The 24,724-nt window shown below is 43.6% G+C and overlaps 2 protein-coding genes and 1 pseudogene across 2 annotated transcripts; 2 read left to right on the forward strand and 1 right to left on the reverse strand.

Moving 5' to 3' along the window:
* Positions 1-454: 454 nt before the first annotated feature.
* Positions 455-3,207, forward strand: LOC147333677 (E3 ubiquitin-protein ligase TRIM21-like; annotated as a pseudogene).
* Positions 3,208-5,417: 2,210 nt separating this feature from the next.
* LOC147333678 (CST complex subunit CTC1-like) lies at positions 5,418-7,788 on the reverse strand. The gene is made up of 3 exons (XM_086269539.1): positions 7,633-7,788; positions 7,007-7,127; positions 5,418-5,509 (listed from the first exon to the last, which is right to left on the reverse strand). Exons 1-3 carry the CDS (start codon positions 7,786-7,788, stop codon positions 5,418-5,420), a joined length of 369 nt encoding a protein of 122 aa, XP_086125665.1.
* A 5,885-nt stretch (positions 7,789-13,673) lies between these two features.
* LOC147333679 (uncharacterized) lies at positions 13,674-16,099 on the forward strand. Its single transcript, XM_086269239.1, has 6 exons — positions 13,674-13,704; positions 14,769-14,810; positions 14,890-15,156; positions 15,237-15,476; positions 15,555-15,731; positions 15,857-16,099. Exons 1-6 carry the CDS (start codon positions 13,674-13,676, stop codon positions 16,042-16,044), a joined length of 945 nt encoding a protein of 314 aa, XP_086125365.1. The 3' UTR covers positions 16,045-16,099.
* The last annotated feature ends 8,625 nt before the right edge of the window (positions 16,100-24,724 follow it).

Raw genomic sequence — 24,724 nt, forward strand, 5'->3', positions numbered from 1 at the left:
ATTTATTGTTCTCGTGTGTTATCGGACGGGATCATTTTAACAAACCGAGGACATTTTCCTGATAATTATCTGTATCCTCCTGTAACTTTACTGTTTAAAGAGCTGAAACCTCCAACATTTCAGGATCAATAAGTCCTTATAAGACGTGTTTGTGAGCTAAAAATCAAGAATGTGGGATACTGTTTGTCTGTGTCAGCCAAACAACTTCACATCTTTGTAACGACTGTTAAAAAGATGTTCATCCTGTTGATCCTGTTCATCTGGACGCTGCACTGTACAGCAGACACGACGTTGTTCAGTTTGTGTTTGAGATGAACCAGTTTGTGTCTGAGTGTGTTGCTGGGTCTCCACCAGTTACTCTGACAACTGAAGGTTCAAGATTTTTATTTTGACATTTGCACACAGGACCAACAGTCCATGCACAGTGGAATACTTGTGCAGAGCTTTCCAAGTCAAATCACACTTTAACAATATAAAGACAGAAAAAGCAGGAGGATAGAAATGAAGTCCGGAGTAGGGTAGTCGTACTATTTTCTATATACAAAGAAAAAGAAGAAAATGTACAGAGAGTGTGTAGTTCTCTACCTCTTATCGCACTCACAGTGTTGCACATTTGTTCCACAGATCTGTTTCACAAGTCTGTTGTGAGTGTATTGCCCGATGGTCAGTGAACCGATGATACATTCAAAGTGAGGTTAAGTAGTGCTGTGTTATTTTAAGTGTTCAGTGTGTTTTTGTTTGCCGTCAGTCTGACAGTTGTGGGGAAGAAGCTGTTGAAGAATCGTGTTCTGTGTGTGATGCTGCTGTCCGCTCTGTTGTGTCTGAGATTGTATGTGCAGCTTTGTATGTGCAGGTCCATGGATGCAAGTGTTGTTCCCATAATCCTCTCTGCAGACTTTATGACTCTGCAGAGCCTTCCTCTCTGTCTGTGTAGTGTTTCCATACCAGACAGTGATGCCTGCGGTGAGGATGCTGTCTATCAGTCCTCTGCAGGCCTGGGTGAGAGGGTGGTGGTTCATGCCAGCTTTCCTGAGCAGCCGAATGAAATAAAGCCTTTGCTGGGCTTTTTTCACAGTTGCTGTGGTGTTGAGAGTCCAGCTCAGGTCTGATGTAACCTGCAGTCCCAGGAATCTGTGGCTGTTTGCCCTCTCCACCTCCGTCCCTTTGACGATAAGAGGCTGCAGGGGAGGGAGTTCTTCCAAAAGTGCAGTATTCATTCCTTGGTCCGTGTTGAGGATGAGGTGAAGAAGCTTCTGTGATGAAAAGAAACTTAAAGAAGTCCAGACGCTTTTCTCTCCAAGCTCCTCAGACTACTGACGCTTGTTTCTCTCTTTGTAAAATGAAATTTAAAGTGAATTTTGAATCAAATGTTTCTCTTCTTTCTCCCTCAGAGTGCAGACATGTCTGCTGCCAGCAATCTGCGATCTGAAGATCAGTTTCTGTGCTCCATCTGTCTGGATGTGTTCACTGATCCAGTCACTACATCATGTGGACACAACTTCTGCAAAACCTGCATCAGTCAGCACTGGGACATGAGTCAGAGCTGTCAGTGTCCCATGTGTAAAGAGACTTTCTACACTCGACCTCAGCTGAAGATCAACACTTTGTTCTCTGAGATGGTTGCTCAGTTCAGACGTGAAGCTCAGCAGAAAGCCAGCAGCAGCAGCTCAGAGCAACAAGCTGCCAAACCAGGAGAAGTTCCCTGTGACGTCTGCACTGGAACCAGACTGAAGGCCCTGAAGTCCTGCCTGGTGTGTCAGATCTCCTACTGTCAGACTCACCTGGAGCCTCATCTGACAGTGAAAGGCCTGAAAAGACATCAGCTGGTTGATGCTGTGGAGAACCTGGAAGGCAGGATGTGCACGAAGCACGATAAACTCCTGGAGCTGTTCTGTAAGACCGACCAGACATGTGTCTGCGTGCTCTGCCCTGTTTTAGACCACAAGAACCACGAGTTTGTTCCTCTGAGAGAAGAATATGAAGGAAAGAAGGCAGAGCTGGAGAAGACAGAGGCTGAGATTCAACAGATGATCCAGAAGAGACGACTGAAGATTCAGGAGATCACAGAGTCGGTGAAGATGAGTAAAGATGCTGCAGACAGACAGAAAGCAGAAGGTGTTCAGGTCCTCACGGCTCTGATGGAGTCTGTTGAGAGACGCCTGAAGGAGCTCATGAAGGAGATCGAAGACAAACAGGAAGCTACAGAGAAACAGGCTGAAGGTCTCATCAAAGATCTGGAACAGGAAATCTCTGAGCTGATGGAGAGAAGCTCTGAGGTGGAGCAGCTCTCACGCTCTGAAGACCACCTCCACCTCCTGCAAAGCTTCTCCTCCCTGAAAGCTGCTCCACCCAGCAAGGACTGGACAGAGGTCAGAGTTCATCCACCATCATATGAGGGGACTGTGGGGAGAGCTGTGGCTCAGCTGGAGGAGACAATCAGGAAACCCATGAAGAAGAAGCTGTTAGAGGCTGAGCTGCAGAGGGTGCAGCAGCATGAGGTGGATGTGACTCTGGATCCTGATACAGCTCATCCTAATCTCATCCTGTCTGATGATGGAAAACAAGTGTATGATAGTGATGTGAGGAAGAATCTTCCAGACAACCCAGAGAGATTTTCTCTGTGTGTTTGTGTTTTAGGAGAGCAGAGTTTCTCTTCAGGCAGATTTTACTTTGAGGTTCAGGTTAAAGGAAAGACTGACTGGACTTTAGGAGTGGCCACAGAGTCGATCAACAGGAAGGGAAACATCACACTGAGACCTCAGGATGGTTTCTGGACTGTGTGGCTGAGAAATGGAAATGAGTACAAAGCTCTTGCTGACCCTTCAGTCCCCCTCTGTCTCAATCCTGGTCCTGAGAAGGTGGGGGTGTTTGTGGATTATGAGGAGGGTCTGGTCTCCTTTTATGATGTAGGTGCTGCAGCTCTGATCTACTCCTTTACTGGCTGCTCCTTCACTCACAAACTCCACCCATACTTCGAACCCTATATGAATGATGGAGGTAAAAACTCTGCACCTCTGATCATCTGTCCTGTCAATCAAACTGATCAATGACTGATTTTATTGGATGAATGATTGATTTTTCTTGAAGGGAACAAATGAACATATTGAGTGTAAATCCTCTACAGTCTCCATGTTTCTATAGAATCTGATCATCAGGACTCTGATTCACACTTTGATTCTCATGGAGTTTGATTTGAACAGAAGAAAAGTTGAATCAGGAAATGTTCCCACTGATGGAGACTCGAGCTGAAGAGCAAATATCAGAGAACAAATGTCCAAAAGCTTCATTTCCAATAAAGTTTGTTCAATGCTTTGAGTGAATCCAGACTCATGTGTGGCTGTTATACGGAGCATCAGAGTCCAGCTGAGTTATGTTGGATACAAACTGCTTATTTTGGCTCTGTGAGGAGTTTTGTTCACTGAAAACTGATGAGACGGATAATATTCAAAGAACTCTGTAGAGATTCATGCATCCATGTTCTCCACCTGCAGGTGTGGAGGAGAAAGGTGGAGCACAGACTGCTGCATCCTTCCAGTCACATCATTTTGATGATTATATTTGCATGTTGTGATGATTTGGGTTAAAGACAAACAGAGTTGAACGGCTGCAGTCACAGCATGAAGACGATGCTGAAGCTGAGCTGTCAGTGAACATGTTTCACTGTGATTTGATTTGAAGAATAGAAAGTGTGTGTGGCTGCTGACAGCTGCAGTCTCTGCTAGTCTGCATAACACACACACAACTTTCCCCCTGAGGCAACGATGCAGCAACAACACAACAGCTGCAGACACACACACGATTGTGCGCTCCCTTTCAGTCTGAACTCTCAAACACACAAACAAACTCTATCAATGTCGTACTGTTAAAGAACTCCTCCTTCTTCAGTAACAATGATTTGAGGTCTCTACCAGTGTCTCTTGTTTTGACCTTTGACCTCTTTATTCCATATAACCAAAAAAACCCTTTTATCTGATATTTTCACCTTATTGATTGATTATATATATCTATTATATTTTCTCACCTTACCTTATTTTGACCTTTGACCTATGTCCTTGTTAGCCTTGATCTTCCTTCATCAAACGTGAAATTTCTTTCACCTTTGAACTTAAAGCTTAAATCAAACCTTTGTTAAAAAGCTTCTTACCAACTTGTAATTCCAACTCTCTGCATTAAACACGTATCTTATCATATAAACACTGGATCACTGAGAGAACTTTAGGCAGAACCAAATGAAGCAGCTGACCTCGTCAAACTCACAGCGACAGTAACTGACAGTGAATTATTTTAATCTTCTTCATTGTATTTGTTAGAAACATTTATTTTCCTTTAATTGGACTTTGGTTAAGTTCAATCCGATGTATTAACCGACCTTTGAGGTGAAGTGCAGCTGCGAAGAACGCTACGGCAGGCAATGAGGTGCGTTTAATGTCGCTCTGTTAATTTGAGCGTCCATAAATTGAATGTCTTATTTTTTCTTACTTTATTATTGCAAATTTATTGGAGAATTTGGCCATTTAATTAAGACAGATTTTATGTTGTTGGTGGTAAAGATCTGGATGGATGTTTTATTTTATTCTGTGTTTCTATTTTTCAGTTTTACTTTTCAAGACTTGGTGAATTGCCTTTTTCTACTTTTTGTTTAGTTTTGTTAAAATTAGCAGCAGTGAGAAGTGTTGTTGTTGGTCTTGAATATATTTGATGTAGCCCATACTGTTAAGGTAAGTGTCATGTTTTTAGTTGTTAGTCTGATGAAGAATCTTTTACTTTTCTCCAAAAGTTGATTGTGTTTATCTGGACATAGTGTTTTTCAGGTCCAGCTGAATGCAGGTTTCCCCAGTCTTATACGTGTCAGGAGCATCAGCACAGCTGAAATGCATTTTTCCTAAGCACCGCGTCTCTGTGGCTTTTAAACCCCAAAACACGCTAAAACAAAAATGGGTCCACCCCAAGGATGGGGTCCCCCGGTGTAGTTTCCACTGTGACAGACTGTAGGCTTCTTCAGAGTGAGGCTGAGAGCGGCAGGCCCAGCTGGAGTCTGACCCGTGTCACACAGTGGAGGTCAAACCTTCTGTGCCACAAACACCAGATTAACCAGTTTCACTCATCATCCTTCTACTGTCAGATTTTACTGGTGCAGGTTTGATGAATCACCATCTGAGAACGTCTCTGATGTGGGCGCCACTCACAGGGATCACTTCCTGTAGGAGGGTCACATGACCTGTTATAGGCCCCTTTGTGATGATGACAGCGACGCCCCTTTCGTGTGAGGTTAAACCCAGAGAGCTTCATGTGACCTCTGACCCTGATCACCAGCGTTAGGGTCAGTGAAGGTGAGATACCATGTGACAGGAGGAACAATAAAGTTTTATTTGTACGAACACGTAGAACAGATGAAGTCAGAACGAAGCAGGTGGAGCTCAGTCAGGGTCGAGGTGGAGACAGGTGAGCTGAAGGGGAGGAGCCAGTCTGGTCAGGAACTCTCTGTCTCCTCGAGTGAACCTCCTCACCTCTGAAACACACACACACACGACTCTGAAGGTTGCAGTCAGGGTTGACATACTGCCCTGTCACACCTGGAGAAGAGAGACACGTATGTGAGAATGTTGTTTGTAGATTACAGCTCAGCATTCAATACCATCGTTCCCTCGAAGCTGGACAGGAAACTGCAGGATCTAGGACTGAGCAGCTCCCTCTGCAGCTGGATCCTTAGCTTCCTGTCTGACAGACGCCAGGTGGTCAGACTGGGCAGCATCACCTCATCCCCCATCACACTGAACACTGGTGCTCCACAGGGGTGTGTACTGAGCCCTCTCCTGTACTCACTCTACACCTACGACTGCACAGCCACTAACAACTCCAACATCATTGTGAAGTTTGCGGACGACACTACAGTGGTGGGTCTTATCACCAACGGTGATGAGACGGCTTACAGGGAGGAGGTCAGCGCCCTGACCCACTGGTGTCAAGACAACCATCTCACCCTCAACGTCGCAAAGACAAAGGAGTTGATAGTGGACTTCCGGAGGTGCAGAGAAGTACACACCCCCATCACCATCAACGGCGCTGCTGTGGAGAGAGTGAGCAGCTTCCGGTTCCTTGGAGTACATCTGGCTGAGGATCTTACGTGGTCAGTACACACAAACAAAACAGTGAAGAAGGCGCAGAAGCGCCTCTTCTTTCTCAGGAGACTGAAAAGATTCGGCATGAGCCCCCGCATCCTCAGGACCTTCTATCACTGTGCCATTGAGAGCATCCTCACTGGATGCATCACCATCTGGTATGGCAACAGCACCGCCTACAACTGCAAAGCTCTCCAGCGAGTAGTGCGGTGTTCTGAACGGATAATTGGAGGTGAGCTTCCCTCCCTCCAAGACATCTACAGGAAGCGCTGCCTGAGGAAAGCGGGGAGGATCATCAAGGGCTCCAGTCACCCCAGCCATAAACTATTCAGACTGCTTCCATCAGGAAGGAGGTTCTGCAGCATCCGGTCCCGTACCAGCAGACTGAGAGACAGCTTCTTCCACCAGGCCATCAGACTGCTGAACACGTCATAGACACCTCAGCTTCACTACTGGAACTTTAACATTATGCACTCCACACTGTATATAAATGCCACTTGTTTTGCACATATTCAACTCTGTATATTTTATATATTTTATTTATTATTTTTTTACTATTTAATTTGTAAAAATGTGTACACACACACACACACACACACACACACACACACACACACACACACACACACACACACACACGTAGGATAATATTTAGTACACACATCCAGAAATGCATACACTATTATATATTGTACATATATTTATTAGTTTCAGGTTGGCCATTCTTGTATTTTGCTCGTTTGTGTTGTTGTGTTTTGCACAACTCTGTTGCTTGTGGGGCTCGCACACAAGAATTTCACTCGCATGTGCTGTGCCAGTGTGCCTGCACATGTGATGTGACAATAAAAGTGATTTGATTTGATTTGATTTGGTGAGGGTGGGGTTACCTTCTGGTCTCTGGTTGGTGTGTTTCCTGCAGGTGAGGCTGAGCAGCCGAATCATGACATCGCTGCTGCACAGAGACAACAGGAAGTGGAGGAGGAAGTCGTCAGCGTCCCCATCACACACCTGAGACAGACACTGAGGTTATGTCTCTGCAGACTCACGGATCGGCCCCACTGTGTGGACGCTGTTCTTTGGGTTGTAGCTGCATCTTCTTCTCGTTTCACCTCCTCTGACCACAGGACGTTTCAGTCTGCAGGTCTTCGTCCTCAGCAGTGTGGCTGAAGGTGTCTGCAGACGTGGAGCTCTGTGAGCTCACAGTGCGTCCCTGTGCAGCCTGTAGAGTCTTTGAAGTCTTTGCTCTGACAGGCTTGTTCTGTGCTGGGCGGCTCTTTGACTTTCTTCAGGTTTCCCTTCCTGACACTCTGATAACCTCAGATATCCACAACGTGAATCCTCACAAACATCTTTTTCTCTCTTTTCACTCAAACCTTCTGACGTTTTCACACCGACTGTAAATATGAAGAAATTTTTAAAGATAAAATAAAGTTTAAAGACGACGATGAGCACGTGACTCACCTGTGACTCACCTGTGACAGGTAAATATATACACCTGACAGGTGCTACTGACCTGGCTCTGCCCACGAGGGAAGACTCTGATGTGACCTCTGACCCTGAGAGCTCTCTGAAGCCCCTCCCACTGAGCATCAGCCAATCCCAACAGAGCACGAACCAGAGCAGCTGAGAAGCAGGCGTGAGCCTCACCTGTCCCGTCAGTGGGGAGCATCAACTCAAACAAACAACAAATCAGTGGAGTTTACTGGTGTGTCATTCCGTTACAATCGAGGTGAGTGGCTGCAAATTTCCACCAGGTTCTTGAACCTCTTTCATATCCGCCCCAAGCAGGCCCATAATCTCTTCATCTGCTCCACTCACCTGGAGCTGATTTTTGGCAATCAGGCTGGAGATATTTAAGCCTCACACTGACGTTCCTTCTCCACCAGTTAGTCAGCTACTCCATGTTGGAGTTGGCTTTTATGTCCCCTGTTCTCGTGTGCCTTAGTTTTCCACGTCTCTTACTCTACCTTAAGCTCATCCCTTGGACCTCGAACAACTTACCTTCACTCTGGAAATCTCTCCGTGCCTCACCGGCCTGCCATCCCGCTCCATCCAAACCTGTGGAACGTAGATCAGCCGGCTCACACCATCCAACTCACCTGGACTCACACTGCCCCTCCCTCAAAGCGTTTTTCACTCCAACTCCCAGTGAGCTATAAATACAGTTAAACTTACCCTCTCCAGTGTTTCCCCTTCTTCTAACTCCGTTCTCCTAACAGCTAGACCTAAGCTGTCACGCTCCAGTTACCCTTCCAGCCCAATTTGCCCTTTTGGTCCACAACCACGTTACCAGGTTTCTCACGCCAAGTCACTGTTACATTCTGTGTGGCTGTTTTCTGCTACTGCCAAGTGTTAACCTGTGCTAGACCAATAAATGTTGTTAAACCCTGCTTCTCCTCCAGGGTTCTGCTCAGTTCTGGCCCTCATGACACGTTCATTTAATCATCAGAATAACAGCACGCTGTTTTAATTTTTATATAAAGAAAGGATCCTGACATCCTGACACTTCCTGAAAAGACAGGAAGTGATGTCACTCTACGCTGCAAAGACAAAACTGGTGGCATAGTCACTGCTTATTTCTACTTTAATGGACAACTAACCAAAACAGAGCATCATGATTAATGTGCAGCAGTCTGATGAAGGTCTCTACAGATGAATTTGGATCATCTCCTCAGTTTTCTGAGGGTCAAAGGTCATAACACTGACATCACTTCCTGTATAAAGACAATCTGCTGAACTGATCATAAACTGACTGAACCAGCTTTATCATGTCTCCTGCAGGTCCTCCAACCACAGCCTCCGTTACAACAACAAACACTCACACCACCTATTCTCCTCCTCCAGCTCTTTCTTCTTCCTCCTCCTTCATCATCACAGTCATGGCTGCTGTGGTTTTTCTGGCCGTTCTGGTTTTGGTTCAACTTCTATGAAAGAAACACAGAAGTATGAAGTCTATCAGACACTACATCAGTTCTTCTGGGTGAAGCAGCTGATTTAGCTGATTACACCTGAGACTAGAAGTTGTTTAACAAGTACACGTTTACCTGTTCTCTGACAGGTGATGTAAATGTGAGATAAAAACAGAACCAGAGGAAGAGAACTAAATATTTATATCTGCAAAGAGGTCATTAAGAGTAACTGTGTCTGTTTCTACATTGAAACTGTGACACTAACCTCTGTCCTGAAAGTCATTGACCGAATATTGATCATGTGAGTCATCACACGAGCAGAGGTGTGAATACAGGCGTAGGTCATTACAGGTGAACAGGTGAAGCCTCCATGAGACATTGATCTCAAGACTACTGAAAAACGTGATCTTCTTCACAGTGCTGCTTCAGCTCACTGACGTTTATGTACGTTATGCACAGCTCTCTGAAATCCCACCAACACATTTCATTCAATGTTAGGGTCTCGGCTTTGGACTATCGCAGCACCTCAATTTCAAAAATGGACAAATGAACAAAAGCATTTTGTTCTCAGACATTCAGACTGTCTCTAAACATTCTCAGTAAAAAAAAAATTACAAATAATCTGAGTTCAGTTCAACAGACAGAAACTCAAACTCAGTCCTTCACTCACTCATACACAACAACACTGACGTCGCCACACAGGTGAGAACGAAGGTAGGCTGGGCGTACCTGTATGTGGACTAACCACAGAGGTCCAGAGAATCATAAACAAATGAATTCATCTTTAGAAAGTGAACAAATCCTGACTGTGGTTTGTATTTATGCACCAAACAACAGTTGAGAGCAGCCAGTCTGTTGGGGGTAACTGGGTGGGGTACTCAAGGGTTCTTCATCCAGTGAATCTTTGGAGACTTTAGAGCTCATGTGGACAATGACAGTGAGACCTGGGTGGCGTGACTGGGCACATCATGCGAAGGCCCAGGTCTTTGGGGCCTACAGACACCACAAAAGAAGAAGATCAAATGGAAAATGAATGATGGAAACTGAGGTCAGAGCTGCAGACTTGCTGGTGAGGAGAGGTAATGATCTTCAGGCAAGGCAAGCGCTGTTCAGTCCTCTCCTCATCTTCCTCGTGCTCCTTTGTATATTCCATGTAGCATTAAAGGCACAAATGAGTTTAAACAGGTAAAGTCAGGTAAATGGATCCTGGTTATTGATTCAAAGTGACTAAAGTAAAGAATAAATGTTTAGGCTTTATTGTGTCAGTCAGACAAACATTAACAGTAACCTGTCTCTTCTATCAGACACAGAGATGAGTGATGACATCAGAAGTAAACCTGAGTGCAAACAAAGGGAAATGTTTCTTCTGTGAGCTGTGTGACGTTAGCACTGACCAGCAGAGGGCGTCAGAGTCACATGATTGAAAATAAAGGCATAAATTGTCCAAAATTAACTTTCTTTATTTCTGTTCCCTTTATGTGTCTCCTTTCATCTTGCCTCCTTGTCTCCTCCCTCCTTCCACCATGTCTTCCCCACTCTCACATTCTTGCTTCTCCAGTCTCATTGTTCCTTCCTCCTCTATGTATGTCTCCTTCATCGCTTCTTTACTCTTTTTACCCTTCTCTTCTTTCACTTTATCTCCTGCCTCCTCCTATGTTGCCTCTATCTTCTTGTCTCAAAGTTTCCTTCATCCTTCACTCCTCCTTCGTTGCCTACTCTCTCCTTGTCTCATTTATTTCACTCTTCTTTATTTTCTTCTTTTCAGTTTCCTCCTTGTCTCTCATTGGTTCCTGCCTCCCTGTCTCCTCCTCCCTTGACTGTGAGGATTCGTGAAGGTGAAACATGTTCAACACAAACTGATTCTCCACACACATCTATGGGCTCAAATTGTGGTCATAAATATTTTGTAGTTGTAAATCTGACCGACTAGTTGTGAACTGAGTTTTGTAACCTTGTAAACCAAAATATCTAAAACATTTATGTTTGTGCATCTATAGATGCAAATTGGTGTGTGTGCAAAAAAGATTTGGGTTTTTTTGTTTGTTTTTTTAAAAGAAAGAAAAGAAAAATAATAATAACAATAATTATTATTGTTACCAGCCTAATAATAATTAGGCTGAAGAACCAACAATTTTAGCCCATAAGAACCATAAGAATGAACTACCTCCAGGACCTGAAGCTCAGTAAAGCACCCCTCCAACAGCCAAACCTATCTATTCTCTCATTGGATTGTTAAATTTGTGATTGACATGACGTTAACCAATCAGCTAAAAGGAAGAAAAATTCGGTCAAAATTTGTACTTTGAGGTTGTGTGATCCCCTTACAGTCTGAGCACACCCTTCACTCCCCAATATTTAAATATGGGGACCACTACCCGAGTCTGAGAGTCAAGGGCCCCAGATATGCAACGTTGCAAAGGCCTGTCAACCAAGTGAGCCCTACAACATCGAGAGCATTCAGGAACTCAAAGTGAATCCCATCCACACTACAGGCTCTGCCACCAACCAGGTGTTTAATTGTGTGGATGCTTTAAGCATCCACACTATTGAGTTCCTGTTTCTCTTTAATCTTTATACTTTATTATTCTAGTTGCTTCTGTACACTTTTTGGCACTTAACTACTTCCACAATTTTCAGCCGATTTTCACCGTTCAAATTTTAAACTATGCTGATATTTTTTGCTAATGCCGGCTAGATCTTTTGGTGCTCATAACTTCTATAATTTTTGAGATATTGAATTTTTTTTGCAATATTTTTGCCCATTGAAATGAATGGAACACATTATCAATGTGGTCACTTATTTCTGCTTGCCGGGCTGAGCTGTGTTTTAGCTCAGTGAGATGAGCATCCGTTCTCAGACTGGGAGGCCCGGGTTCAAATCCCGCTTATGGCAACATTTCTTTCAGTTAACAGTTAAACTTTTTTAACTCTTTTCAACACAAATTTCAGCTTTTTCATCCCTTTTCAGCAGAATTTTCAGTTTTTTCACCACTTTTCAGCACAAATCCCAGCTTTTTCAGCTGTTTTCAGCAAAAACCTCTTTTCAGCAGAATTCTGCTGATTGAACTGTTTTCAGCAAAGTTTTAGCCTTTTCACCTCTTTTCACCACAATTCTCTGCAGCTTCTGCTCATTTCAGCAGAATTGTCAGTCTCTCCACCTCTTCTTTGTGAGAAAGAGTTTGGGGCAGTGAGATGAGTAGCTTCCTTGAGACTAGAAGGGCCAGGTTTGAATCCTGCACAGGGCAGCATTTTTTTTTTCTTTCCAACTTTTTCAGCTTTTTTCAGCAGACAGCTTCAGCTTTAAAGCATCCACACTGCATTTTCGCAGGAAATGCAAATTTTTCTAGTTGCCTCATTGATTCCAGACTCACTTCCCTTACAGAAGATCATCTGTGGGATTAGGACGGCTTGAAAAAGTCTTCATACCCCTTGAAAATTTACACATTTTTTCACCTTAAAACCACAAACTTAAATGTTTTTATTTATGTTTTTAGTAATAGGCAGAGGCTAGCCTGTTTGGCACCCTGGGCGAACACTCCATTAAAAAAAGATGATCTGATGTCTTCTCTGCTTAATAAGGTAATTAAAGACACACTGACACATTTTTCTGTATGTTTTTACATAATTCCACCATTTCTGGTTATAGATGCAGAAACTTCATGAAATGAAAAATCTTCCTGATCACAACCTCAGTCTTTTTCTAAATGACTTCTGCATACTATTGTGAATAAAAAATGAAATCTGAGATTTGCGAAACAGTTCTTTCTGTTGTTATTTACATTTTACGAAGGCCCCCAGATCTTGTGTAACTGGGTTTGTAAAGGCAGTTGTTCAAGCTCAGCAGCCTTGCAGTGACAGTCGGTCACGGGACTTTCATAGCGATCTGAAACTGCAGCTTCCCAGTGAGAAGCTTACAGGTAAAGTCACAGGGGTCATAATTTAATAAAAAGATTTACTCAATCTAGCCCTCCTTAGTTATTGTCTGTATCCTGTAAATGTTCTTTTATGTAGTTTTAATTATTTTATTTTATTGTTAAATAATCTCCTAGTCGAGTTGTGTTTGTATTTTCTTTTACATATTTTCACTGCACTGCAGCAAATTAGTGCGCTCCACCTGTTGGTGTATTTATTGGCTTTTAATGTTTCCCTCCTATAAATGATCGTATTACTGTAAAACACTTTGGGGTACTGCTGGTTTTAAATGTGCTATATAAATAAAGTTGTATTCTCTTTGTTATTTCCTGTTCTCAGAAGGAGCATTGAGCTGTTCATAGACTGCATAAACTGCAGTATTAGCAAACTGCACATATAATTTATGTCCACTCAGGACTGTATGCTTGTCTTTCCATGTTCATATGTATATTTATATTTAGTCCCATGTCTTTGTGTTCATCTGTTTATCTTAATAGTTTTGTTATCATATCTCTGTTTCTACACTCATTTTATGTTGTTTCTTGTATATTTGCTGCTATGATAACTCAGTTTCCCTCTGAGATCAATAAAGTTTCTGTGATTCTGATGAAGACGAGTGTATTAGAAACAGCTCGTCCTTGTGGAGAAGCAGCAGCGTGACGAGCTGATGATGTTAACAGGGAAGTGGTGAAGCTGAAGGTATCACTCTGCTGTCGGTCTCCAACATGACAACATGCGGACTTCATCTGTCGCTCTGCTCCTCGGTGAGTCAAACCCTCCCTTCTTCAATTCTTTATCACAGCTCCAACACACACTAAAGGTCAAAGGTAAAGAGCCTATTTTCAGCAGCTGGAAGCTCTCGCTGATAGTTTCTCTCACATGAAATCTGTTCAGATCTGTTGGTTTTGTTTTCCTTAGTGAGAAGAAGTGATCACTACTTCTTTTGTTTATCTAAGGCTGGTTGTATCTGATATTTGTTTGTGTGTTTGGACACAAATCAAGTAGTGTATTTCCTGTAAGCACCTCATATGTAACTCGAGTGTATGAAGATACAGCAAATGACAGAAAACTGTTTCAATTGCATAAACTCTTTAAAATTTAGAAGTTTAACTCTGCGTTTCTCTGTCCTGTAATCTGGACTGACTCACAGAGCTGAAGCTTCATGTCGTGTCTGTAAGAGAGGAAAGTGACCTGTTTTCATCAAACATTAACCTTTACTCAGGAAACCACGGCTCCTAGCTGCATGTACCACATGTTCTCCTTATCTGCCTGTTGTAATCATCACTTCCTCTGTTCAGACCAGATTGACTGAGTCTAACTAAATGACTGAAGATAGTTGGTTTTTCAGAATTAACGTCGGATTTTCCTCATTTCCTGTACGCTTTGTTAATTTTCTGATGGCGATTTAGACGAGCGGGACTCAAACGACTGTAATGTTTACTAAACAGATTTTTCAGGTCGCTCACTCAGCAGCTGATATTGCCAAAGTCGCCTAACTTTAATCCAGTGATCTCGGTGGTTTGATGGTTCATTAACTCCGATTGCTTTTTTAAATGTCTCTGTTTTACTTAGCCAGTAAGAGCTGATTGGGCCTAACCTACCTTTGCCAGCACTGGCTATGGGAACCTGCTAATGTTGGGTTTAATGTTGTGATTAGTAGAATCTGTAGTTTTTTACTTACTGAACAACTACTTAGAAACCTGCAGACGTATCGATACAAAAGAATTAGGGCCTGCAAAACAAGCAGGTCAACTCCACCAGTTTTAACTGGAACAGATTACAATTCCCTGCCCTCTGACTTTCAGTGACCTCTGACCTCCTGTTGCAGGTGTGCGTGTGCTGCTGCTGTCTGCACTGACTGTTTGTGCAGGTGAGTAGATGAAGTGCACCATGGTCCAGGACAAACACTGAGTGTAAACACTGATAGAAACTGTCCGTCTGTCCTCCAGTCTCTCTGAGCGTCAGTCCAAACCTTCAGCAGTTCTTCACAGCAGCCTCAGTGTCTCTGACATGTGACGGTCAGCTGGGCTCTGATGGATGGACGGTGAAGAGGGACACAGGAAGTGGGACTGAGTCATGTGGAGCAGGTGGGCGGGGCTTCGGGAGGATAAATGGTCCATCCTGTGTTTTTGATGAGTTCAAGCCAGTCAGTGGAGTTTACTGGTGTGAAGGTGAAGCTGGAGAGAAGAGTGAAGAAGTCAACATCACTGTATCAGGTAATGAAGTCATTCATTTCATCAGACTAACAGCAGACTGTTATACCACCTCTACATCACTCTGTGGGTCTTTTCCTCAGATAAAGAAGTGATCCTGGAGATCCCTGCACTTCCTGTGAGGACAGGAAGTGATGTCACTCTACGCTGTAAAAACAAAATTGGTGGCACAGTCGCAGCTTATTTCTACTTTAATGGACGTCCTGTTGGACCTAAATCAGAGAAACTCATCACCATTAACGTGCAGCAGTCTGATGAAGGTCTCTACTGGTGTTCTACTGATGAGTTTGGATCATCTCCTCAGAGCTTTCTGAGGGTCAGAGGTCAGAACACTGACATCACTTCCTGTTTGCTGAGCTGATGATAAATTTACTGAATCAGCGTCATTATCTCTCCTGCAGGTCCTCTTCCTCCCACAACAACAACAACAACAACATACACTGATGTCTCCCATCCACCTTCTCCTTCTCTTCCTCCTCTCCAGCCCTTCATCATCCCAGTCGTAGCTGCTGTGGTTTCTCTGGTTCTTGCGTCTCTGGTTCTGGTTCTGGTCCGGCTCCTTTGGAAGAAACACACAGGTATAGAGTCTGTCTGACCCAACTGAGCACTTGTAAGTGAAGCAGTATACATGTATGTATGTGTTGTATGGGATCAGTGATTCTTGGTCTTATCACTCTCATGCTGCCTTCGTGGCTCTGCCTAGTCCACAATGAGGCTCCTTCAAATGATGTCACCTACTCTGAGGTCACCAGTAGAGAGTCATCCAATAAGATGCCAGTCATCCAATCAGAAATGGTTTACTCCACCCTGAGGACAAACACTACAGGTACGGAAATGAGGGATAAAAGCAGGAAAACTAGAGATACACTTAGGTTAATACATCTTTTGTGATGTTGTATAAATAAAGCCAGAATGCAATGATTTGTGTATCTTATAAAACCATAATTTAATAAATAGAACACAGTAAAGGGATTGAATGCACAAATGGAGAAAAAGCAGGTGGTCCCAAAGACAAACAGGTGGAGGAACACTTCCTGAAACTGTTTCTGTGAGCATTGTTCACCTGCCTTCCACAAATGCAGGTTGAAGCTCTATAATGCAAAGAAGAACCACATGTGAGCATGCTCCAGAATCAGCCTCTTCTTTGTGGTTTTCTTATCTCAGCTCATTTCTTATCTCATGATAAAATATGGGTTTGTGAGATTTGCAAATCATTTAGTCTGTGTTTGCACAGGGTCCCTGTGGTTTTTAAGAATTGGAGTAAACTGTGGTCGTGGAAACATTGACTTATATTTTCCTCAAATGCATCAAAACAAAGAGGAACTGTGACTCAACAGCTTCAAGCGTTATGAAACATAAACTTTCTTTAGTTTCCTGTCTGACAGTAAAACATGTTACTGGTTTCACATCTGAACCTTACTGTGGTCTCACTGGTCGAGTCGCAGTTTGTAAAAATGGGTCAGTGTCAGAGAAAACCATGGCAGCAATCCTGCAGCTCAATCAGAACGCTGAAATGGAAGGAAGTGATTGGTGTATGATGTGGAAGATTAGTGTGTATGACACGCTGCAGCACGAACTGGCTGATTGAACTCCAGTGTGAAAATGATTTGGGGAGATTTTGTCACAGCATGCAGCAGCACACTATGAATTTGAGGAGTGGACCCAAAATCCTGACACGAATGAACATAGAAGATAAACAAAAGGGGAGCCGTCTAACAAGGCTGATAAAAACATCTGAAAATAAAAGGCAGAGGTGAAGCTAAATGGCCTGTATTTGTATAGCGCTTTACTAGTCCCTAAGGACCCCAAAGCGCTTTACACATCCAGTCATCCACACACACATTCACACACTGGTGATGGCAGCTACATTGTAGCCACAGCCGCCCTGGGGCGCACTGACAGAGGCGAGGCTGCCGGACACTGGCGCCACCAGGCCCTCTGACCACCACCAGTAGGCAACGGGTGAAGTGTCTCGCCCAAGGACACAACGATCGAGACTGTCCAAGCCGGGGCTCAAACCAGCAACCTTCCGATTACAAGGCAAACGCCCAACTCTTGAGCCACGATTGCCCCAATAACATAAGCGTGGAACATGAAAGCACAAGCCACCGATGTTTCACTGGCATGTAAGTTTGGGGTTATACACATAAAAACAGGGGTTAGGCCATGAAGACTCTGTGAAAGAGACGATGAAGAGAGAGAAGAATTTGTTCAAGAATTACACCTCATAGTAGAAAGGAGCTGAGGAAGACTCACTTTGATTGACGAGGATGTTTCAGTTCACTGTGTTGGGGCAGCAGTCAGATGTAAAAGCACGTACATGGTGAAGTCACCTGAGTAAACTTGCGAGAAGCAAGTTATGCTCAACTCCACCGGTGGAATCTGACAGCGTGGAAAAGTGTGAAAACATCCATGATCACCAACGGATTTCGAAGGGCTGGACTGCTGCATGATGGAGAGGAGGACACTGCCACGGCCCTTCAGAGGGTGTTCGACTCTGACACTGACAACGAGGATTTCTTTGGTTTTGAAAGTGACAACGAAGGAGAGAAGCGGAGAGTGGATGACGAAGCCATCCTGAGCGTGTTCGTATCCGACACTGGAGAAGAGGACTTTGGTGGTTTTAGTGCGCAGGAAGAAGAGAAAGATGGTGAATGACTGACTTTTCTTCTTGTTAAAGCCGTGTCACTGCACCTGAGCCTAAAAGGTAGTTGTTATATTTCCACTGTAGTGTCAATACACTATTAGAGCTTATGCCGAGTCAGACTGCACACACAATAGTTTGTTTACAAGTTGACTTCTTCTTTATTGGGATAACACAGAAGTAACACACACACATAACTGGGCGTGGTGCCCCCTACTGGCGATGGCTTGCATAGCACACAATAATTCTTGGTTCATACATAACAGTAGTCCGAAGCTATTTTTCTGGTGTGCTGTAGGTTATTGTTATATACTACATTTGGTACCCATTTATGAAGCACAGTACATGTTTTGTACTTGTAAACTTGTAATTACCGCTACTTGTACATATACCTAAAAAGTTATGCAAATATGTACCCATAACTTGTTTTTCAAAATATTAATAAAAGGGGTGTGTCTCCAAACAGCCATCTCTTTCCTGACAATTCGCTTTGTGCATATTCTCTTACATATGATAAGTCAACATTGAAACACCTGCGGCTTTTAGTCACGTGCGGTAATGTATGTACAAAACAGGATTTTCCCCTGATTTTAGCTTGTGCGGCTAATATTCAGGTGCGCTTTGTAGTCCAGGAAATACGGTAATTTTCTTGAATCCTTAAACATTTTTACATGATATTAGTCGGCGGCTCCTTTACTAAACAGCTCCAACTGTTTGATTTGTTTGAATTTTACAGGACAGCTTTTTCCCGTGTTACTCATTCATTATGGAGCTACTGTAGTTAACATGTAATGCTTCTCTAAAACCCTGTGACACAATCTTCTTTAACATTAGTGCGCATTAACCCCACATCTTCCCCGTTTTATTGCTGATGTTGGCCTGACAGTGTTGGGGTAACAATGTCTCCTCTGTTTAGGAGAGGGCAGCAGTGTCACATCCTCACTGACATCACCTGTATTTGCACTACAGTCGTTCCCTTCACTGACCTTTGCTCTCCTTCTCTTTTCCATCAAGGCAAGGCAAGGCAAGGCAAATTTATTTGTAAAGCACAATTCAACAACAAGGTGATTCAAAGTGCTTTACAGAGACATTAGAAACAAAAACAGATAAAAAGCATGATTTAAAATTGATTAAAACAAGCAAACAAACAAACTAACTAAACACACATATTCACATTCACACCTGTTCGCGCGATCTGAACCCTTATCGTAAGGGGAGCTACCAGTCCCTCTGCGGACGAGCTACTTTCTATTTTAAATTCCCTGAATTTAAAATACTCTCTAGACCCAGTCTAGACCCAGCTGGGGAGCTACCCAGAGCTCTAAACCCACTTAACAAACAAACAAACAAACAAACAAACAAACAAACAAACAAACAAACAAACAAACAAAACAGTATATAAAATCAAAACAGATAAAATCAGAACAGTAGATAAAATCAGTAATTAATGTAAGTTTTGAAATTTAAGCTTAAAAGTGTGGAGTTGGTGCTTTATTCAAATGCAGCTGAGAATAGGTGAGTCTTCAACCTGGATTTAAATAAACTGAGTGTTTCAGCTGATCTGAGGCTTGTTGAAATCTCCCAATTCTTTTAATCTTTGGGCTGAAGGAAGGACAGTACTCGGTGTATAAATGCTCAATCAACAATCATTTATTTCCATACAATTCAATACTTATGAGCACTAGAACCATCATGATGGGGAGACCTGCCTGCAGAGGGTCACAGCAAGTCTCAAAATGGTGACGGGTTACTCAGCTTTTTATACTCTCTAGTGGCCCCCACCTAGTCGTAAAAGCCTAAACATTACATTCTTTCTCTCTTACGGCGCGCCTAAGTTATGACCTCGGCTCCCTGTCTTTCTGCTCTTCTGAAAAGGAATGTGGTCTGCTTCTTCTATTATCTGCACAAGGTCCTCTGCACACAACATTCTCTTCATGATTCAGCAGTAAAACATGTCAAGAAACAGTGTAACACATTCAACAGTGTTGAGTAATACAGGTCAATCCAATAGATCTAATGATTTTCACACTCTTTTAAGTCAGAAGTATAATGCAAACTAAAACTACATACTGATCACACACTCTATGTTAAAGGGTATAATATGATCTACAACAGTATCATACTTCAACTACTTTGATTACATATATAAGGTAACATATGATAACAGAATAATATCACAGGCTTTCTGGGAGTTTGTTCCAGATATAAGGAGCATAAAAGCTGAATGCAGCTTCTCCGTGTCTGGTTCTGACTCTGGGAACTGATAAAAGACCGGATCCAGATGACCTGAGGGATCTGGAAGGTTCATACTGGGTCAGGAGGTCACTGATGTATTTTGGTCCTAAACCATCCAGAGCTTTATAGACCAGCATCAGAACTTTAAAGTCTATCCTCTGACGGACAGGCAGCCAGTGTAAAGACCTCAGAGCTGGACTGATGTGGTCCACTTTTTTGGTCTTAGTGAGGACTCGAGCAGCAGAGTTCTGAATGAGCTGTAGTTGTCTGACTGATTTTTTAGGTAGACCTGTAAAGATGCTGTTACAGTAATCAAGCCTACTAAAGATGAATGCATGGACTAGTTTTTCCAGGTCCTGTTGAGACATCAGATCTTTTATCCTTGAAATATTCTTGAGGTGATAGTAAGCTGACTTTGTTATTGTCTTAATGTGTTTTTCTAAGTTTAGGTCTGCATCCATCACTACACCCAAATTTCTCGCCTGGTTTGTGGTTTTTAGATGTATAGATTGAAGTTCTCTGGTGACCTGTAATCGTTTTTCTTTGGCGTCAAAGACTATTACCTCAGTTTTGTTTTTGTTTAGCTGGAGAAAATTGTGGCACAACCAGTCATTGATTTCCTCAATTTACCAAGAGCCTGTACAGGGCCTCGGTCTCCTGGTGACATTGTGATATATATTTGTGTGTCATCTGCATAGCTGTGATAGTTTATTTTGTTGTTGTTTATAATCTGTGCCAGTGGGAGCATGTAAATGTTAAACAGAAGGGGTCCCAAGATGGAACCTTGGGAAACCCACATGTGATACTTGTCTGCTCGGATGTGAAGTTACCTATTGATACAAAGTATTTCCTGTTTTCAAAGTATGTCTTGAACCAGTTTAGTACAGTTCCTGAAAGACCTGTCCAGTTCTCCAGTCGTTTGAGTAATATGTTGTGGTCAACTGTATCAAATGCTGCACTGAGATCCAGTAAAACTAGGACTGACATTTTTCCACTGTCTGTATTCAGACATATGTCATTAAACACTTTGGTCAAAGCGGTTTCAGTGCTGTGGTTCTGTCTAAAACCTGACTGGAAGGCATCATAGCAGTTATTCTGTTTTAAGAAGTAATTGAGCTGTTGAGAAACTGCTTTTTTAATGATCTTACTTAAAAATGGGAGATTTGAGATCGGCCTGTAGTTGTGTAAAACTGAAACAGGCATTAAATGTTTACTACAAATGATGCTTTACACAGAAATGCATTGTTAGCTGTTTTTACACACCAGCCTGTGTGAACCTTTAGTCTGAGCATGGGGTCAAAGGTCAGGACAGAAATGCAGCACTGTAACACATATACATATGTAAAACATCAGACATTTGACTGATTTGTGTTGTGAGAGCTAGTTTTTTCTTTATACAAATAAATCATCATCACACACAGAAGAAATGTGCAGACCGTACATTTATTAGCTAATATCAGTGGATACAAGAAAAATGGTCCAAAGACAAACACTAGCAGCCTTAGCGTTTCTGTTCTGAATCTCTAATCTCTCACAGACATTCATCAAACCCTGTCCTCTATCAGCTTTCAACATAAGAAAAGTATTAGGCCTCATTGAAAAACAGTCTGTTTGCAGATGAAGTACTTTAAAAATATCTGTGATTTATCCAGATTTTCTTGACTGAGTTTACAATTTACTGGAACTGCCAAAAAACATGAATACAAAGAAATGATGAAGGATCCACTTCAAGGAAAGTGGAAAAGCCTCTGTTAGCTGCTGTTTGCAGCTAGCACAGTCTAACAGAGGCTAATACCAACGCTAACCAACAGTTTAGCATATCGTCGACAGCTCACCTCAGCATGGCTGTCCTCGGTCAGCAGTGAGCTTTATTAACTTGCACAAGAGTTAAGGGCCCCACACCCCAGACTGCGGTCTGGGGTGTGGGGCCTCCCTGCTGCTGCGGAGTCGGGGCGGTCTGCCTCTCCCCACCGCAGGGAAAAGGGTAACACCACCTGGGTCTGGGTGCAGTTCCCCCCTCCAGGGGCAAGGGTACCTAGACCCGGTTGGTAGAGTACGCTTGGGGAGTGTGATCGTGTATACAGCGTCTCTTTATGTCTGTCTCCACGTTGGTTGAGTGTGGTGTAAGTGCATATGAGAGCATGAGGGTGGGAATGGATGTTTGTGTCTGTGTGTGCCTGTATGTCTGTGTCTATATGTCAGGTTGGGTGTCAGACGCCACCTCTCTGGGGACATCTCAGGCCTCCAAACCTTGGAGGCCTATCTCCACCCACCACCACTTCCCCTGCCGGTGGCGGACTCCCTCAGGTGTCGGTGCGTTGGTGGTTCTTTGTGTCTGGGGGTGGGCGTCCGGGTACACATCGGCTCACTCCTTGGCGGCCGCTTATTGGGGCTCGCTTGGGCCATTTCGGAGGTGGGGTGCCCCCGGCCTCTCGGCCTGGGGCTCGGTCACTTAGGCACAGCTGGCTGCCGGCGGAGCTCACGGGCGCGTCACTGCAACTCCCCCTGGCTTCTGCTCCGCGGCTGCTGAGTGAGCCCTCATCTGGGACTCTCCTCAGCTCTTTCTGGGACAGTGGCGCGGCTGCCCCTCTGTTGGTCTTCCTTGGTCTCTTGTGTTCTGGGGGCCTCTGGATGTCTGGAGTTTTGATCTCCTCCATACCTGCTTCATACCATAGAGGACAGGGCTGTGGCTCCCCACACTCCCTAGCAGATCATTACATGGAGAAACCTTTGGAATACAAGCATGCTGATCCACACAGGTGTACACACAGGTGTACGCATGGGTATTCACAGACGCGGACTACAGCTTTCTTGGCTGCTGCCTCAAAGCACATTGTGCGCTGTCTATCTTGCGTGCTGCACAATATTGTTTATTATTTAGTAATTATTGATATCTATTGCTAGCTAGTTTATTGTGATGGTGCTTTTTTTTTTAGAAAAAAAAGAAAGAAGAAGAAAGGAAGAAAAAAAAAGAAAAAGAAAAAAAAAAACTTGCACGAAGTTTTACACCCTGTTTGAGAGTAAATAAAAGTGGACATTTCTCAGCTCCAGCATTGACAGCTGAGGTAAACGGTGGACCGACAGCTTATCCACAAAATGGGAAAAACTCCGGTCCAGAATCCGGTCCAGTCCTCGTGGCAGTAAAAACTGTAATCATGCATACATGCTTTTGTCACACCTGACCATTTCGTACAATATAATTGAAGTTTTGGATTTAAAAATTTAGCAGACGTGAACGAGCAACATTCCTGATGAGGCTGGTCAACGCTGTTCAACTAGAAGCCTACGTGGATGATATCCCAGCCTACACATCCCCCTGAACTGAACTGCCTCAGTGAAATACTTGCTCACTCACACCAAACTTCATTAAATGTGAATGTGTTACTTTGCTGGTTCCCAGTTGCAGCTTAAGTGCATCCAATATTAGATTTCCCAGCTTTTCAAACACACCATGAGCTGTGCCATTTTCTGGGCACAGCAGGTTAACACCATATAAAGATTTCCTGATGTTGTATCTCCAATAACAGGTCACGACATTTCACTCTCGAGGCAGCCAGTGCCCTCCCTGCAGTCCCAAAAGGTTGATTCGGTTCATCTTGACACACACCTGTGTGCACTTGTATTCAAAAGGTTTTTCCGTGTAACGATCTTATAGTGGGTGTGGGGAGCCATAGCGGGCATGGACAAGATTCAGTATGAGGTACCGAGGTATTCGGGTGAGACCACTTGCTTCTTGGGATCCTTTGGCATCAGGGCTGTCCGGCCTTCAATTGAGCTTTTCAGGTCTATCTTTTTCTTTGTGTGTGTGTGTGTGTGTGTGTGTGTGTGTGTGTGTGTGTGTGTGTGTGTGTGTGTGTGTGTGTGTGTGTCCTGTCTGGCACTGTAGCAATCAGAATTATGTCTGAAGGCCAAGACAAATGCCCAACAGATTTACTTTCCCAAGTGGGCCTTTTGCAATACTGGTCCACTTGATTGTCATAGTTTATTTGATCTTTATTAGTTATTTTTATAAGTTATTGTAATCAGGCCAGACTGGACTCGGGGACGGGAAAGAAAAACAAGAAGTTCAGAAGAAAGTTAACAGAAGGAGAGGGAAAGAAAAAGGAGAAAGGAGAGAGAGAGAAAAGACAATGAAAATCTGCTTCATCACCTTTTTTTTCTCTTTTTCCTTTCTCTTGATCACCTGTTGAGAAAGAAAAAAGAAAACAAGCAGAGGAAGACTAGAGCAATAGCATAAACAACATCACGATGATCTATGTGACTATAACAGTAATACTAAATATTAAACATTATTGTAAGATCGACAGCACACAGTGTGCTTTGAGGTAGGAGCCAAAAAGGGTGTAGTTTGTGTGTGTGATCACCCGTGTGTACACCTGTGAGCATGGACGCGCTTGTTTTTAAAAGGTTCCTTCATGTAATGATCTGCTAGAGGGTGTGGGGGGGCCACAGCCCCGTCCTCCAGGGCATGAAGCAGGTATGGAGGAGATCAAAACTCCAGACATCCAGAGGCCCCCAGAACACAAGAGACCAAGGAAGACCAACAGAGGGGCAGCCGCACCACTGTCCCAGAAAGAGCTGAGGAGAGTCCCAGATGAGGGCTCACTCAGCAGCTGCGGAGCAGAAGCCAGGGGGGGTTGCAGTGACGCGCCCGTGAGCTCCGCCGGCAGCCAGCTGTGTCTGAGTGACCGA

Source organism: Aulonocara sp. 'chitande type north' Nkhata Bay, linkage group LG3 (genome assembly GCF_057382095.1).
Source record: "Aulonocara sp. 'chitande type north' Nkhata Bay isolate Kocher_YH1m ecotype deep benthic linkage group LG3, A_spYH_male_GT1.1, whole genome shotgun sequence".
In the NCBI taxonomy this organism is placed as follows: Eukaryota; Metazoa; Chordata; class Actinopteri; order Cichliformes; family Cichlidae; genus Aulonocara; species Aulonocara sp. 'chitande type north' Nkhata Bay.

Coding starts and splice junctions, on each gene's coding strand:
- LOC147333678 (XM_086269539.1), bottom strand. CDS start 7,788: ATGCTCCCCACTGACGGGACAGGTGAGGCTCACGCCTGCTTCTCAGCT. Junction 7,128..7,632: donor TCCCTCGTGGGCAGAGCCAG/GTCAGTAGCACC, acceptor TGTCTGTCTCAG/GTGTGTGATGGGGACGCTGA. Junction 5,510..7,006: donor CACCAACCAGAGACCAGAAG/GTAACCCCACCC, acceptor TGTGTGTTTCAG/AGGTGAGGAGGTTCACTCGA.
- LOC147333679 (XM_086269239.1), top strand. CDS start 13,674: ATGCGGACTTCATCTGTCGCTCTGCTCCTCG. Junction 13,705..14,768: donor ATCTGTCGCTCTGCTCCTCG/GTGAGTCAAACC, acceptor CTCCTGTTGCAG/GTGTGCGTGTGCTGCTGCTG. Junction 15,732..15,856: donor CCTTTGGAAGAAACACACAG/GTATAGAGTCTG, acceptor GGCTCTGCCTAG/TCCACAATGAGGCTCCTTCA.